This window comes from Denticeps clupeoides, chromosome 15, assembly GCF_900700375.1.
Source record: "Denticeps clupeoides chromosome 15, fDenClu1.1, whole genome shotgun sequence".
Classification (NCBI taxonomy): domain Eukaryota; kingdom Metazoa; phylum Chordata; class Actinopteri; order Clupeiformes; family Denticipitidae; genus Denticeps; species Denticeps clupeoides.
This window is the reverse complement of record NC_041721.1, coordinates 18177811-18193703: the sequence shown is the minus strand read 5'-3', so window position 1 is coordinate 18193703 and position 15893 is coordinate 18177811. Positions and strand designations below refer to the sequence as shown.

General features: G+C 44.6%; 1 gene segment (V, D, J or C); it reads left to right on the top strand.

The window, feature by feature from the left end:
* Window positions 1-242: 242 nt before the first annotated feature.
* LOC114764867 (Ig kappa chain V-V region MOPC 21-like) lies at window positions 243-15301 on the top strand. The segment is given in 4 exon segments: window positions 243-319; window positions 423-738; window positions 13809-13846; window positions 14821-15301. Coding segments are annotated over 4 exon segments (726 nt in total).
* The last annotated feature ends 592 nt before the right edge of the window (window positions 15302-15893 follow it).

Below are 15893 nucleotides of genomic sequence, written 5' to 3'. Positions count from 1 at the left end.
TTTTTGATCCAGGAAACAAACCAGTCAAACTACAAGAATAACTGAACTATTTAGCCAAGCAGACGACACCTTCAGTTTTTGAGTATTTTGTAAGACGTGAAGAAGCTGAAAGTTTCCTCCCTGACATGAATCTGGTCGTCCAGCAACAGCAGCAGCATGATTTACATAGAGGGGACACTTTGCATTGTCACCACATGCCTCAGTGCTCTCACAGAGTTTATAGCTGATTTAGGTGACACACTTTCATGCTTCACAACAACAGAAATGATCACAATGACGTTCATCATATTTTTCTGGGTGTTTGCTCTGTGTGTACAAGGTAAATTACATTTAATACAGGAATAAATATGTAAAAATTGAGCATTTAATTTTTTACTAATTTAATACTTTTCTCAAAAGTTTTGTTTGAATCTATTTTTCAGGGGTCAGTGGGCAGGTTACTGTAACACAGACTCCCAGAGAAAGAACTTTTCAGCCACAAGATACAGTCGTTCTGAACTGCAAAACCAGCTCTGGGATTTATAGTAACTACTTTGCCTGGTACCAGCAGAAACCTGGAGAAGCTCCTAAACTCCTCATCTATGCTATTAATAGCCGAAACACTGGGACTCCAGAGCGGTTCAGTGGCAGTGGATCTAGTGGTGGATCTGATTTCACTCTGACCATCAGCAGCATTCAGGCTGAAGATGCAGGAGATTATTACTGTCAGAGTTTTCATGTTATCAGTAGCAGCTATGTGTTCACACAGTGATACAGAGTCGTACAAAAACCTCCCTCAGTCAGACTGTACAGTGACTGCACTGCTGCAGCTGCTCCTACTGCAGGTGCTGCTGATAGAGGAACATCTCATGTTCTGTGCTATGAATTCACTTCTTGTGCAGGTCTATCTATCAACGTCTGCTTTCTACAGTGTATCATGGCATGATCAACGACCTCAGAAAAAGACTGATTGATGCTAATCTGGCTGGAAAAGTTTTCAAAACCATCTCTAAAAGGTTTGCACTTCACCAATCCACAGTCAGTTTGTGTACAAATGGAGGAAATTCAAGACCCTCCCTATATAATCGTATAATTGGTGCATCACAATGCAGATGTGCATTGATATTGCATCGATGCAGTGCAGAACATATTGTCTGAAAGTTGAGTCATGGCAACTGGACTTTCTTTCTTTAATGTAGCGACGTTTCTTTCTGCATCCACAGATGTCACATCCAACCACCCCCTCCTCCTGCCTTTGTTCTACGTAACGATCCTATTCAAGGCTGGATTAAGGTGAAACCAATCTGGAGGATAAATTTGTGGGCACAAACCAACTTCCCTCAGATTGACAAAGTTCTGTGGATGCAGGATGAAACGTCTCTACCTTAAAGAAAGCAAGTTCAGTTGCCATGACTCAACTTTCAGACAAATTCACCTGGATGACTGAGAATCTTCATCAGAAGAACATAATCGATCATATCATAATGACGTTGCTTGGTGAAATTAGTGAAGGTAGTGACTGTGGTGGCCTTATCTACAGAGAACAGCGCCACTCCGGGTCGCCCATGACGTATTTTCGTGCAACCAATAGAATCCAAGCAGAAGAGTTTTCTTTCTACCACTTTGAAACACACTCGAAGCGGGACTGGAGGAAAAGCTGATCTTTCTCTGAGTGTCCAGAGACCTACAACGTGACATTATCGTCTTACCAGGAGTTTAGAAAAACGCACTATTTTCACGCTGTGTCACATCCATGCGGGCATGATGCGGCAGGTGCACAGAGAGTAGGACGAAGAGTGACGAGAAGACGTGGAATGAAGGACGCTTTCACCTGACATCACGAAACTGGGGTTTAATTGGTGACACACAAGACAGGGGAGACATCCGAGACGTTTACACTGGTGAACATGGAACATAACGTTAAAGACCTGACAGCGAACAGAAACAATCAGGGCAGCTTTATACAATTAACACAGGTGAAAACGATTAGGGAACATTACACAGGACAACAATGAAACTCCGGTCCGGATCCCGCTGAGCCCCGCGACACCCTGAAAACGGCTTTATATGATGCCATGGACGTCTAAACCAGGTGTTTTTTGCCGTTTTTGGTGTCAGGGAAGCGCAGGCTGAACACAGATCGTTTTTCTGCTCATTCTACCAAATTAAAGCGTCCACACGGTGTACAGCTCTCACGCGTGTACAGTTCTCAATCTGTACAGAGTCTAAATAGTCCCATCAGGGTGATGTGAAATTAATTCAGTTGAATTAAAAAAATGTGATTTCTGTAAAGAATACTGTTTTGAACTCAGATGTGACAATAACGTCAGGGTTGGATATTTTTAACACTCAGTATTACTGTTCACTGTTTATATTTGAATAAAGGTTTTGACATGCAACCTGATTTAATAAGAAAAATAATGTTAATGGAACAGTATTAGACATTAAAATAAATGATTATGTTATAAATCAGGTTTATAGTTACATGAAATTGTTTACAATTCCAAATGTTATTTAATTTAATCTTGACAGTAGAGGCCTTGAATGGAATCTTTGTATTGTTCTCTTTCAAAGTGATTGCCTGTAACTTGTTTCAAAAGAAAACGTCTAATTTCTATGCTGTGACTGAGACGATAAAACACTGAAAAACCGACATTTACTTATTCACTGTTGATTTGTATTACATTAGAACAATAATGTCAGTTCAATTCTTTACTTTCTGTCACTGCAGTGAAGTTATTTAGTTTTGAAAAGTTACTAGTGGTTACAGGCTGCCATCTTGGACGAGAACAATATAAATTTTTTTTTAAACATCATAGCAAATCAAAGCGTCCACACAGGCGTACGACTCTTGTATTGGAAAACATTAACTCTTGCATTGAAAATGATCATGTGATCATTTCGAAAATGTATGGCAAAAATTTATATCGAGGCACTGATAACGTAATCAAATCGAATCGTGAGACCAGTGAAGCATGGTCCTGACAAAGCGTGTAATAGTAAGCAAGGTCACAAAGGACCCCGGGGGGACATCTAATCAACTGAAGGCCTCTCTCACACTGGCTAATGTCCAACATCAGGAGAACATTGAACATCAATGGTTTGCATGGCAGGGATGGAATGAGAAAAAGAACATTGTTGCTTGACTGCAGATCACATGGACAAGCCAGAAGGCTCTTAGAAAAATGTTTTGTGGATTAATTTAAATGAATTTAGGTTTTATTTACATGCGCGCATGGGAAGACTCGCTATACAAATCTTCAAAAATCTGAACACAGTGACTTGTATGTATATGGTCAAGTGATTTCGCAACAGGTGTTTTTCTGTGCTTGTCCAGGCAGCCATGATCTCATACATCCTTAGAGATAAGACCCAAACAGGGGACAGCAAGACCCAAAAATTTATAGCGTTGTTATGTTGGTTCTGCATGAGAAACACTTAAACACTAACTGGCTCCATTATTGCTAGACATTATTGCTCAAACCCTTTCACAAGCCACCATCTCACTGCTTTTGAAAAAGGGCAAAGATCCTTTGTGTTGTTCGTCCTACCGCCCAATAAGGTTGTTGAATGCTGAATTTACCCTCCCGAGCATCATCTCTGTGTCTATTCATCCGAAATAGACACTCTTTCTCTAACCTTAGATGTGTGTTTAATTCAATTTATAACACTCCAGATCCCGAAGCTCAGGAGGCCTTCATATCACTGGATGCTGAAAAGGCTTTTGATAGAGTGGAATGGCTCTATCTTTTTCATACACTGGGGAGGTTTGGTTTTAAAACAAACTTCATTTCATGGATTAGGATACTTTACTCCTCACCGCAAGCATCTGTTAGAACCAATAATACTCAATCTGAAAATGTCCCCATCTATCGTTTGACTAGACAGGGTTGCCCTTTAATCCCATTATTATTTACTGGAATTGCGGTAGGTGAGAGTGTCCCTTTATGAAGATGATCTCTTGTTATATATCTCTAACACACTGGTCTCAATCCCTGCTCAATTCTCTCTGATTTCTGGTTTAAAATGAATTTGAATAAAAGTGAATTATTTCCCATTAGTATTGCTGCTAAGAATTACCATCTTTATAGCTTACCCTTCAAAATTGCCCATCATAACTTTACATATCTTGGTATCTCTGTCACCATGAAATTCGAGGATCTTTTAAAGGCTAATTTTGTTTCCCTGCTGTCTAAGGTTCGAGAGGATTGTGAACGGTGGTACATTCTTAATCTGTCCTTGACTGCACGTGTTAATACCATGTTTTTCTTACTTATTTCAAATGAATACCAATATTTCTGCCTCAGTTTTTTTTACAAAGTTGAATCTGGAATAAGAAGGTTCTGAGACTATGCAGACAGTACTTAAAAACACCAAGAAAACTTGGTTAGCCTTACCACATTTTAGGTTTTTTTATTGGGCATATATACTAGGATCCTCAAATACTGGTTTCAGATGCTCAAATGAATTGGTTGGCAACAGAAGCAAATTCGATCAAACCTGTATCTCTGAAAGCTTTACTGCACTCTCCTATTCTATTTGCCTTATAGCAAGAATAGGATTGTTAAAACTTCTATATTGGTTACATTGGGTTATAAAAACTTCTTCCACCTATGCCCTGCTAGCAGTAAATCTCCAGTTCCGTCCATCTTTGGTTGATGATCTGTTCGCTATGTGGTCAAAAGCTGGCATTCACTGTTTTAAAGAACTATACATAGACAATGTTGTTGCCTTTTTCTCACAACTGCTTCATAAATATTCTCTTCCTCAGCAGCATTTCTTTACATACTTGCAGGTGCGTAGCTTTGCTCATCATACTTTTCCCACATTTCCCAGTCTAACCCAAGACTCTGTTTTAGATGACCTTCTTAAACCAACTCCATCTCTGAAAGGTTCAGTTTCTTACATTTATAATAAAAAAAATTATTTGTGTGCTAATTTACTAACCCCTCTGAAGATACTTTGGGGGGAGGATTTGGGACAGGAAATTCCTGATGAGATTTGGGAAGAGGTTCTGTTGCGAGTTCATGGATCATCTATTTGGCCTCATACAGTTTAAAATCTTACACCGTTCATATTACACTAAGTTGCGGTTGTCACAAATCTATGAGGGCATCAGTCCATTGTGTGACCGATGTCAGCAGTCCTCTGCCAATATTATTCATATGTTCTTTACACCAGTAATGGACTGAGATATTTGACATGTTGTCAGAATTTGTGGGGAAAAGAGTAGAGCCCAACCCGCTTGGGGCATTGTTTGGGGTTTTCTCCTCACCTCCTGTCACGACTACGGACTTACAGGGGAAGGAAGCGCAGAGGTCTGACATACTGGGAAGGGGTTTTATTTATAAACAAACAATAAACTCAAAGAAATACAAATAAAGACTGGCGCGGTGGCCGAAAACGATTTAACTTAAATAAAGAACTGAAAATAACCCGTAGGCGTGTGGCGATTGCCAGAACTCAAAACAGATGAAACTAAACCCGGTCAAGTTCGTGCAGAGAGTCCACGAAAATGCCAGAGACCCAGAAAGGGCGGAAACTTCCGGCATTTATGGGGCGTCAGGATTGGAGTCAGGTGTGGAGCCCAGCTGCAGGCAATCCTGACAGAGCCCCCCCCTCCAAGGGCTACGTCCTCGGAGCCCCAACAGTACCATCAGTGGAGGCGGCGGGGCGGACGGCGGCAACCACAGGGCTCCTGCCCTGCTGTATCATCCCCTTGGAGGACCCGGTCCCTCGGGCTGGCTCCCCGGCGTGGTCCCGCATGGCGGCCCCGGACCCTCGGCCTGGCTCCCCGGCGTGGTCCCGCATGGCGGCCCCGGACCCTCGGCCTGGCTCCCCGGCGTGGTCCCGCATGGCGGCCCCGGACCCTCGGCCTGGCTCCCCGGCGTGGTCCTGCATGGCGGCCCCGGACTCCCGTACCTGCACACAATAATCAGGGCCGATCCATCTGGGTACGTGTGGGCCCTGTCTCCACATGTCCCCTCTGACACGTCTTGTGTCACCCCCTGCACCGCGCAGGGAGATTGTCCCAGAGCCTCCGGCGACTGTTCCAGGCACCCCAGGCTGGTGCCTTCTGGGACTATGCAGCCCCTCTCGCTGCCCGGCCCTGGTGCCAAGGGGGGGGCATTGCCAGACCATCCGGCTAGCCCCTTCTGCGTCCGTTGGGACAAGCAGGCCCTCTTCCTGCCTGTCCCAGCTGGGTCCTCATGCCTACCCGGGGGCTCTATGGCGCTCCACCCCTCTGGAGGCAGACGCAGGCCCATGCCTGGCCCGCCCTCCTCACTGGCTACCGGAGGACCCAGCTCCATCGCTTCCCCACCTACCCTCCCCTCAGGAGGAGTCCCCAACCCCAACTGCACCCCCCCAAAAAATTATTTGGGGGAGCACCCCCCCCCGGCTGGACTTAGGGGTACCTTGGGGCTTGTCCACCTCGCCTTGGACCAGCACATTCGGGTCAGGAACCTCCTCCCTGGGGTTCGGCTCCGCGGCTGGGTCGCCATCTGGTGGACACAAAGAGGGGAAGTGGGGGCGACATACGGACACATATGCCACACAGACACACACAGACAGAGACAGACAGAAGAGAGGGTCGTCTGGCTCCCTCTCTGGGCTCTCCGGGACCTCCTCAGGGGGCACAGCCAGGATCTCGGGAGGTGCGACCTTCTCGTCGCCCACCATTGCTTGGTCTTCTTGCCCCGGATCCTGACTGGCGCTGGATGTGGTGGAGGGGCAGAGTTCGATCCCTGGCTAAGGCTCTGGCCTATCAAACTCCGCCCTCAGTCTCTGCTGGAAGTCCCGAAAACTGCTGTCTGTCTCTCCCTGCTGCCAGAGGGCTGCGCTCCAGCCCCATGCTGACCCAAGCAGACACGCGAGGATGGTGGTGGTCTTATCAGTGTCTGCTGCCCCACTGAAGGGTCCTGGGACAATTGGGCTGTCCCACACGGGGCTGGGCTCGTGGGTGGAGATGGTGGTAGGTGTGTGGTGTGGAGGGGGGCGGACGTCTTCTCCAGCAGGTGTGGACGCTGGTGCTGCGCTGCCATTTCGCTGGGGAACGTCCGGGCAGAGGGAAGGCGGGTCGGCGACTGGAGCAGGAATGGAGGATTCCCTGCGAGGCAGTCCCGGCAGCGCAGTTGCTGGCTGGCGACCTCCCGTCGCCCTCTTCCACCAGCTTTCCTCACACTGCTGGGATCGACGTGGGTCTCCACGGACCTCGTGACGATCCTGGATGGGCGCAATGGGCGGAGCCATCCCGGCACCGACGGCCCAAACGGCGTCATCCTGGTCGTCGTACCCCCGGAAGTCACATGGGTCATCACGGACGCTGCGATGATCTCGGACGCGCACGCTGGGCGGAGCCATCCCGGCAACGACCGCCCACCGAAAATCCACGTCATCATCGCTTTCGTCATCCGTGTCCTCCCACCGGTGACTCCGAGGGTCGTCCACCCTGCGGACATCCTGGACCCATGGCGCGATAAGCTCCCATGGGCAGTACTCTGGCCATTCGGGCTGGAGGCTGCCCACCTCCTCGCTGGAGGAACGCCGCCGTTGTCGCTTCTCACCCCCCTGGAAGTGACGTGGGTCCCCACGGACCTTGCGACGATCGCAGACTGGCGCGATGGGCGGAGCCCAACTCTTGTCTCCCGTGCTCTCGTCGTCGTCCGTGTCGTCCCAGTCCACGGGGAGCCTTGCCAGCAGAGCGCAGAGTTCTTGGCTCGACATGCCGAAGATTGTGGGGGTCGCATCTTCTGCGCTCGCTGCCCACGTCACTTCCTCGCTGCTGCCGACGCCAAAGTCCTCGCTCCGCCCACTCACCCGCCGGGTTTCGCGGAGTTTCCCGGGGGTGACGTCATCACTCGGCGCCGCGTACCACGGCTTCTCGGGGAGAAAACGCTCCACCAGAACGGGTGTCGCGTCTCTCCCCTGGCATCCGCGTTCGCCGCGCCGCGCTGCGTCCTTCGCGCCGTTTCTTCTCCTCTGTTTTTTACCTCTGCGCTTTTGGGTGGGTCGCTGGCATTCTGTCACGACTACGGACTTACGGGGGAAGGAAGCGCAGAGGTCTGACATACTGGGAAGGGGTTTTATTTATAAACAAACAATAAACTCAAAGAAATACAAATAAAGACTGGCGCGGTGGCCGAAAACGATTTAACTTAAATAAAGAACTGAAAATAACCCGTAGGCGTGTGGCGATTGCCAGAACTCAAAACAGATGAAACTAAACCAGGTCAAGTTCGTGCAGAGAGTCCACGAAAATGCCAGAGACCCAGAAAGGGCGGAAACTTCCGGCATTTATGGGGCGTCAGGATTGGAGTCAGGTGTGGAGCCCAGCTGCAGGCAATCCTGACACCTCCTTCTGGGTCTGCTCATCAAAGGGACGTTCTGGCCTTTTCTACCATACTGGTGAGAAGATTCATTAAAACAAACTGGAAATCCTCTAAACCTCCCAGCCAATTTAACTGGATACGAGATATTCTTTATTTCGTTAAACTGGAAAAGAAGACTTTCTCTTAGGGGTTCCCTTAAGACATTTAAAAACATTTGGGGTGCTTTTCTCAATCTGGTTAAGAATAAGGATTTGCCATGAGGCCCAAAATTTTTAAAAAATTGAGCTGAGGTGCATCCTGTTTCCCCTGATCATCTTTGAGATGTTTCTGCAGTTTAAGTGGAGTCCACCTCTGGAAAAACAGTTGACTGGACATAATTTGGAAAGACCAACTATGAAGTCAAAGGAATTTTCTGTAGACCTCTGAGACAGGATTGTCTCGAGGCACAAATCTGGGGAAGGTGCAATGAGCACAGTGACCTCCATCATCAAGTTCAAAACCACCAGGACTTTACCTACAGCTGGCTGGACACCTAAACTGAGCGATCAGAGGAGAAGCACAGGGAGGTAATTAAGAACTCAATGGTCACTTGGTCAGTGCTCAAGAGGTCCTCTGTGGACAGAAGGACAAGCTTCTCTACCATACAGCCCTGATTGATTAATTGCTGTAGAGTGGAAGCCAGATGGAAGCAACTCCTTAGTAAATGACACATGGCAGCCCACCAGGAGTTTGCCAAAAGGATCCTGAAAAACTCTCAGACCATGAGAAGCAAAATTCTCTGATCTGTTGAGAGAAAATTGAACTCTTTTGTGTGAATGCTAGATGTTATGTTTGGAGGAAACCAGGCACCACTCATCACCAAGCCAATACCATCTCTACAGTGATGCATGGTGGTAAGAGCATCATGCTGTGGGGATGCTTTTAAGCTGCAGTAACTGGGAGACTAGTCAGGATAGAGGGAAAGATGACCGCAGCAATGTACAGAGACATCCTGGATGAAAAAATGCTCTTGAACTCTGAAGAAACTGAAGAACTCTTCTCTGAAGAAACTTTCAGCAGAGCAATGACCCGAAGCACAGAGCCAAGATATCAAAGGAGTGGCTTCAGGATAAGTCTGTGAAAGTCCTTGAGTGGCTCAGACTTGAATCTGATTTAAAATGGCTGCACCAATACATCCCATCCAACCTGATGGAGCTTGGTGCTGCAAAGAGGAATGGGCCAAACTGGCCAAGGATAGGTGTGCCAAGCCTGTGGCATCATATTCAAAAAGGCTTGAGGCTGTAATTGGTTGTAATTGTTGCCAAAAGGTGAATTAACAAAATATTGAGCAAAAGTTGTGAATACTTATGCTGATGTGATTTCTCAGTTTTTTTTTTATTATAATAAAATTGGCTAAACCTCAAGTTTTTTCACTCTATCCTTGTCTGTTGTCTGTAGAATTCTGAGGGGGAAAACCAAAGCGTCCACACAGGCATACGACTCATGTATTGGACAATATTAACTCTTGCATTGAGAAACATCATGTGCTAATTTAGAAAATTTATGGCAAAATTCAATATCGAGGCACTGATAACCGTAATCGAATCGAATCGTAAGACCAGTGAAGTAAGCAAAGTCACAAAGGACCCCAGGGTAACTTCTAATCAACTGAAGGCCTCTGTTACACTGGTTAATGTCAATGTTCATGAGTCCAACATCAGGAGAACATTGAACATCAATAGTTTGCATGGCAGGGATGGAAGGAGAAAAAGTCCAACTCCAGACAGGGAGCCTGGACCTTAGAGAATAAGGACTTGTCTGACTATATATACACGTCACTGTGTTCAGACCTTTGGAGATTCCTATAGCGAGTCTTCCCATAAATAAAGGCTGACTAAATTCATTTAACTGTTTCTCATTGTGGCTCCTCAGACGCTCAGTGATGGAAATAATTTCCACAACAATGGCACCTCACCTTTTGGCAACCTGGTGATTCTTCTTGTTTGCGAGAGCAAGGCCTCAGCTTGGAGATAAAACAGGGGGTCGTCATTAAAATCATGAACCTGGAATTTCCTGTCGTATAAGGAAGAGACGAGACACAAATGCTGGTCATGTGACGATAACTATAACAAAATATATAATTTAATACTGTTGATGAATAAAAACAGATTAATATGGTTCACAAGATGGTTCCTCTTGTTTAATCATGTTATTATATTGCGGTTTCTCCCATTCTGTCGCACAAATGACATCACTTCCGCAGCATGCATCCACAGCATTAATTAGATTTCAGAATACATCTGATGGGTGAGCAGATGGCTGTGAGAAAATGACAAAGTGATCTTTGGAAGCACATTCTTTACAATAAAGTGGAAAAGAAAATAGAATGTTTAGTAGAAATACTCTACACATGGAGACATGCAACAGGCAGACTGGGAACAAGGCTGACATGAGACAAGAAACGTGCAGGCAATAGTCGCAGAGACATACAGACAAGAGACCGGATAAAGAACACTGGTGCAGGCCTTCCTTTTAATGGAGGGAAAACAGGTGTGGGGAATCAGGAGGGGGCGTGGCCTGGACCATGGCTCCCAGCTGCTGCTCTTATCATAACTCATACAGTAATAATCTCCTATATCTTCAGCCTGGACCCCACTGATGGTCTGACTTGTATGTATATTAAGAGTGAATGTAAATCTTAAGAGAAGTGCGCAGTGAAGGGGAAGTCCTGTCATGGTTTATCCAACACATGTTTGTCTATGTGTTTCCAATGTACTGTTTTATGTGCTTATGTCCCCCATCTTGTGAAAGTCTTGAGAATGTGTCCTGCCTGCACCAATGTTGTGTTCCTGACCCTCGCTTGAAACCAGTTGTCCTTGCACAGCATTATGCTGCTGCCACCACCATGCTTTACTGTTGCGACTGTATTGGACAGGTGATGAGCAGTGCCTGGTTTTCTCCACTTACTGATTAGAATTAAAGCCAAGAAGTTCTATCTTGGCCTCATCAGACCAGAGAATCTTACTTCTCACCATCTTGGTGTCCTTCAGGTATTTTTTGGAGCCACTCTGCCATAAAGCCCCAACTGGTGGAGGGCTGCAGTGATTGTTGACTTTCTACAACTTTCTCCCATCTCCCGACTGCATATCTGGAGCTCAGCCACAGTGGATGCTTTGGGTTCTTCTTAACCTCTCTCACAAATACTCTTCTCCCCTGATAGCTCAGTTTGGCCGGAAACCAGGAAGGGTTCTGGTCGTCCCAAAAGTCTTGCATTTAAGGATTATGGAGGTCACTGTGCTCTTAGGAACCTTAAAGGCAGCAGCAATGTTTTTGTAACCTTGGTCAGATCTATGCCTTGCCACAATTCTGTCTCTGAGCTCTTCAGGCAGTTCCTTTGACTTCATTATTCTCATGTGTATTCAGAGTCAACTTTAGTATTGTGTCATTTCACAGAAAACCTAATGAATCTGAGAATAGTCATGAAGCACAAATCATTAAAAGCTTACTGAATGTATGAAAATAAAATGATTGTGAAACACACAAGCACAGCACACAGTGACACAAAAAAATGTGTCATCTGCTTTTAACCATCACCCTTGGTAAGTGGTGAGCAGGCACCCTGGGGAGCAGTGTGTGGGGACGGTACCTTGCTCAAGGGGACCTCGATGGCAAACATGATTTGAACTTGCAACCTTCCAATTATGAGAACCCTTCCATAGGGACAGTGATGGCCTAGCGGTTAAGAAAGCAGCCCAGTAATCAGAAGGTTGCCCCCGGTTTGAATCCCAATCCGCCCAGATGCCACTGAGGTGCCACCGTCCCCACACACTGCACCCCGGGCGCCTGTCATGGCTGCTCACTGCTCACCAAAGGCGATGGGTTAAAAGCAGAGGACACATTTTGTTGTGTCATCATGTGCTGTGCTGCTGTGTATCACAAAGACTTTCACTTTCACTTAGCCACTAAGTATTTAATACCTGGTCTTACAGCAGTTGGCAGGAAAAACCTTTTGAATCCAATTAGTTTCTGTGTTTCATCTCCTCTTTACTATAAGAGTCTTTCTGACTTCTCCCCCCTCAGCACCTGCACTGTGACTGAAGGAGGTTTTTGTTCAGCTCTCTAGCACTGTGTGAACTCCCAGCTACTGCTGGGTACATGAGCACTCATACAGTAATAATCTCCTGTATCTTCAGCCTGGACCCCACTGATGGTCAGACTGAATTCATCACCGGATCCACTGCCACTGAATCGAGATGGAGTCCCAGGCTGGAAGCGGTTAATATAGTAGAGAAGAAGTTTAGGAGCTTCTCCAGGTTTCTGCAGGTACCAGGAGATACATTGTGGACTACACTCTATAGTGATGTGTCCAGCACGTCTGCAGCTGATCTTCACTGTGTCTCCTAACTGAGCTGGACTTCATCCTGAGTCACAGTAACCTGTCCACTGGAATCTAATGAGGAGATAAAAAATCACCTTAAATCTTACAAATTAAAAACTTAGATGTTATATTTAATATAATAGTGAAAGGTTCTCATGCTGTAAAAATAATGTTCACCATGAATCCAGCAGATAAGAGAGAAGATGAAGATGGTGATGAAGATCATTGTTGGTGAAGGTGTAGGAGAAGCTGTGTGTCATGAACAACTACAGTTATAATTAAATAAGTATAAGTATGTCACGATCCGGTCCGAAATGGGGTTACTCCTGTCCATTCATTGTTGTCCTGTGTAATGTTCCCTAATCGTTTTCACCTGTGTTAATTGTATAAAGCTGCCCTGTTCGTTTCTGTCCGCTGTCAGGTCTTTAACGTTATGTTCCATGTTCACCAGTGTATACGTCTCGGATGTCTCCCCTTTCTTGTGTTTCACCAATTAAACCCCGGTTTCGTGATGTCAGGTAAAAGCGTCCTTCATTCCACGTCTTCTCGTCACTCTTCGTCCTCTCCGTGCACCCACCGCGTCATGCCTGCATGGACGTGACAAAGTATGCAAAACCCCACCTCTATGTAAATTTACACCAGTTTTACCTCAATCTGCAATTCCTGCAGTCATGTACTGGTGGACATAAAGGATTATTTCATGTTTTTTGTTTATGTACTTCAAATAGAAATCTGTTTAATCATCAATGTTCATCACATATTAACTAATAGACACAGACATTAATAAGATCCTCCATGTAAAATATCACATACTAAAGAAAACTAGTAAATTAATGAACAAGTTTAGATTCATAACCTAATTTACAGGACTATAAAAGTAAATCTTGTCAGTTTACATCATGATTGGTGTCTTTGGTCATTGTTCTGTTTCATTTTTAACAGGAGAATCTTTCAAAAAGAAATGTGCATTCTATACAAATTAAAAGCCACATGACACCAGAACCAGTGAAGATGGAGAAACTAATAAAAGAATAAAGTCCCAAAATACAGACATTAGAGAAGCTGCTATTTCATAGAGAGACACCAGCACTGAAGCATGAAGAGGTTTTTGTACGACGTCTCAGTTACACTCCATCACTGTGGTACACGTTCGGTGGCGGCACCAAGCTGGAACTTGGCAGTAAGTAAAAATTTGTTCTACTTTGATGCGGTTTGTTTATTTATGTGTTTCCTGTTTAAAATTAATATGAATAAACAGAAAAAAAAGTACTTCAGTACTAATTTTGAGACGATTATATAGTCTGTGTGTTTTCATGCGTTAAAATTTCTACAATAATTTCCTGAACATGTAAAAAGTGTAAATTATAAATACATAAAATATATTATAAACCTGTTCACTACAGTTCCTCAGATAGGAGTATCTGTCCTTCATTTATTTAAATCTAGTGCAGATTATGTTTTATTTCTGTGCGTTTTACTAGTATGTTTTAATATTACACTTGCTCTGGTTTATGCTTTTATGTATCTGTGTATTAATATCATCAACATCCCCTAATAAGCAGGAGTGAAAGTAGTTTTAAATTCTTGATGGTTAAACAACAACAAGTTAATATTTTATGTATTAAATATATTTAATAAGACAGTAAATGATTTTCTGGAGGAACATCAGACATAAACTGGTAGTAATGAAAGGCAGCTCAGCTCCGTCCAGCTCGGACGCTTCAGAAGTGCTTGAGAAGGTAGTTTCAGATGACAGAACGTTATCTGGTGTGTTTGCTTGTTGAACGTGTGGTAAACAGTACCAGACTGGACCAGTTTACTTACACACCTGATAATAAGGGAAATTATATGAAAAAATGTAAATCCATCTGACACTCTTAGAAATAAATGTTGTAGTAAAATCATTTGTCTTTATCTAATTTGGCTGAACCTGCATGTTTAACATTTACAGATCAGATCTAATGTGAGATCAGCAATGATTTAAGAAAATGAAGATGAATTGTAATTATTTTAAAACCTCTAGTGCAGAGACCCCAGTGTATGTTTTATGATTGTGGAGATTATGGTGAGGTTATATGATTAGATGTGTCTACATCAGAAACACTTCATAACTTCATTATTTATTGATCTAAATTGTCCTGTTTTCCTTCCCAGCAATCACCCGTCCTACACTGACAGTCCTCCCCCCATCTAAAGACGAGGTGTCCAGTAAGGGTTCCGCCACGCTGGTGTGTCTGGCCAACAAGGGCGCCCCCTCTGGCTGGAGTCTGAGCTGGAAGGTGGATGGGAGCAGTAAGAGTGGGGAGGCCGGTCGTGGGGTCCTGCAGAAGGACGGCCTGTACAGCTGGAGCAGCACCCTGACTCTCAGAGCCACCGACTGGAACACGGTCACCTCAGTCACATGTGACGCCACCTACAGCTCCCAGCCTGCTGTTACTGGGACACTGAGGAGAAGCAACTGTTCTGAGTAGAACCTGCTCACCCCTCACAGCAGCTACCTGCTCTTTAGTCTTCTGTCTTTATTACTGATCACTTCATGAATTCACAATTTAAACCAAGTCTTCTTAAGTGCTCTCTTATTGGTAGACTCTGATATTTTATGCAATAATAAAAGTTTTATCTGTTCCATCACAAACCTGCTTCTTCATGCCTGTTCTTTCATGTAAAAATTCATAAGGAAAAACATGAATGCAAATCTTGGCTGTAAAACTAATTCTGGACAAATATTGAAATGACTTTCAGTTCCTCAAAATGCTGACAGACGTTAAATAAAAATGACAAAAATTCATCATTAAACTGGAACATGTAGCCTACACAGAAATCTGTAGAATAACTACAACACAGCAGCAGATCCCCCTCGTCTTCAAACTGTCCTGCTCAGTTCTGTCCATTTGGACTGATGAACATCTGCGCTCAGAACCACCCAACTGTACCAATGCAAATATGATTCTCAACTCATAAACTCTGCTATAACCACACAGTCTGTGCCTCACAGCAACTGTAATGGGAATTATTAAACTGTTATAGAATATACACTATCTTTTCAGCAAAAAAAGCAAATGACAAATTGCATCAATTAATTAAAACATGAAGTAAAAGATTTAAGGAACACTTCTTGTAATTTAATGGGACATGGTCAGTGTCTTGCATGTGTCTCTAATGTTAATGTAAGACAGCAGGACAAGTTTTTCAATCCAGGAAACAAACCAGTCAAACTACAAGAATAA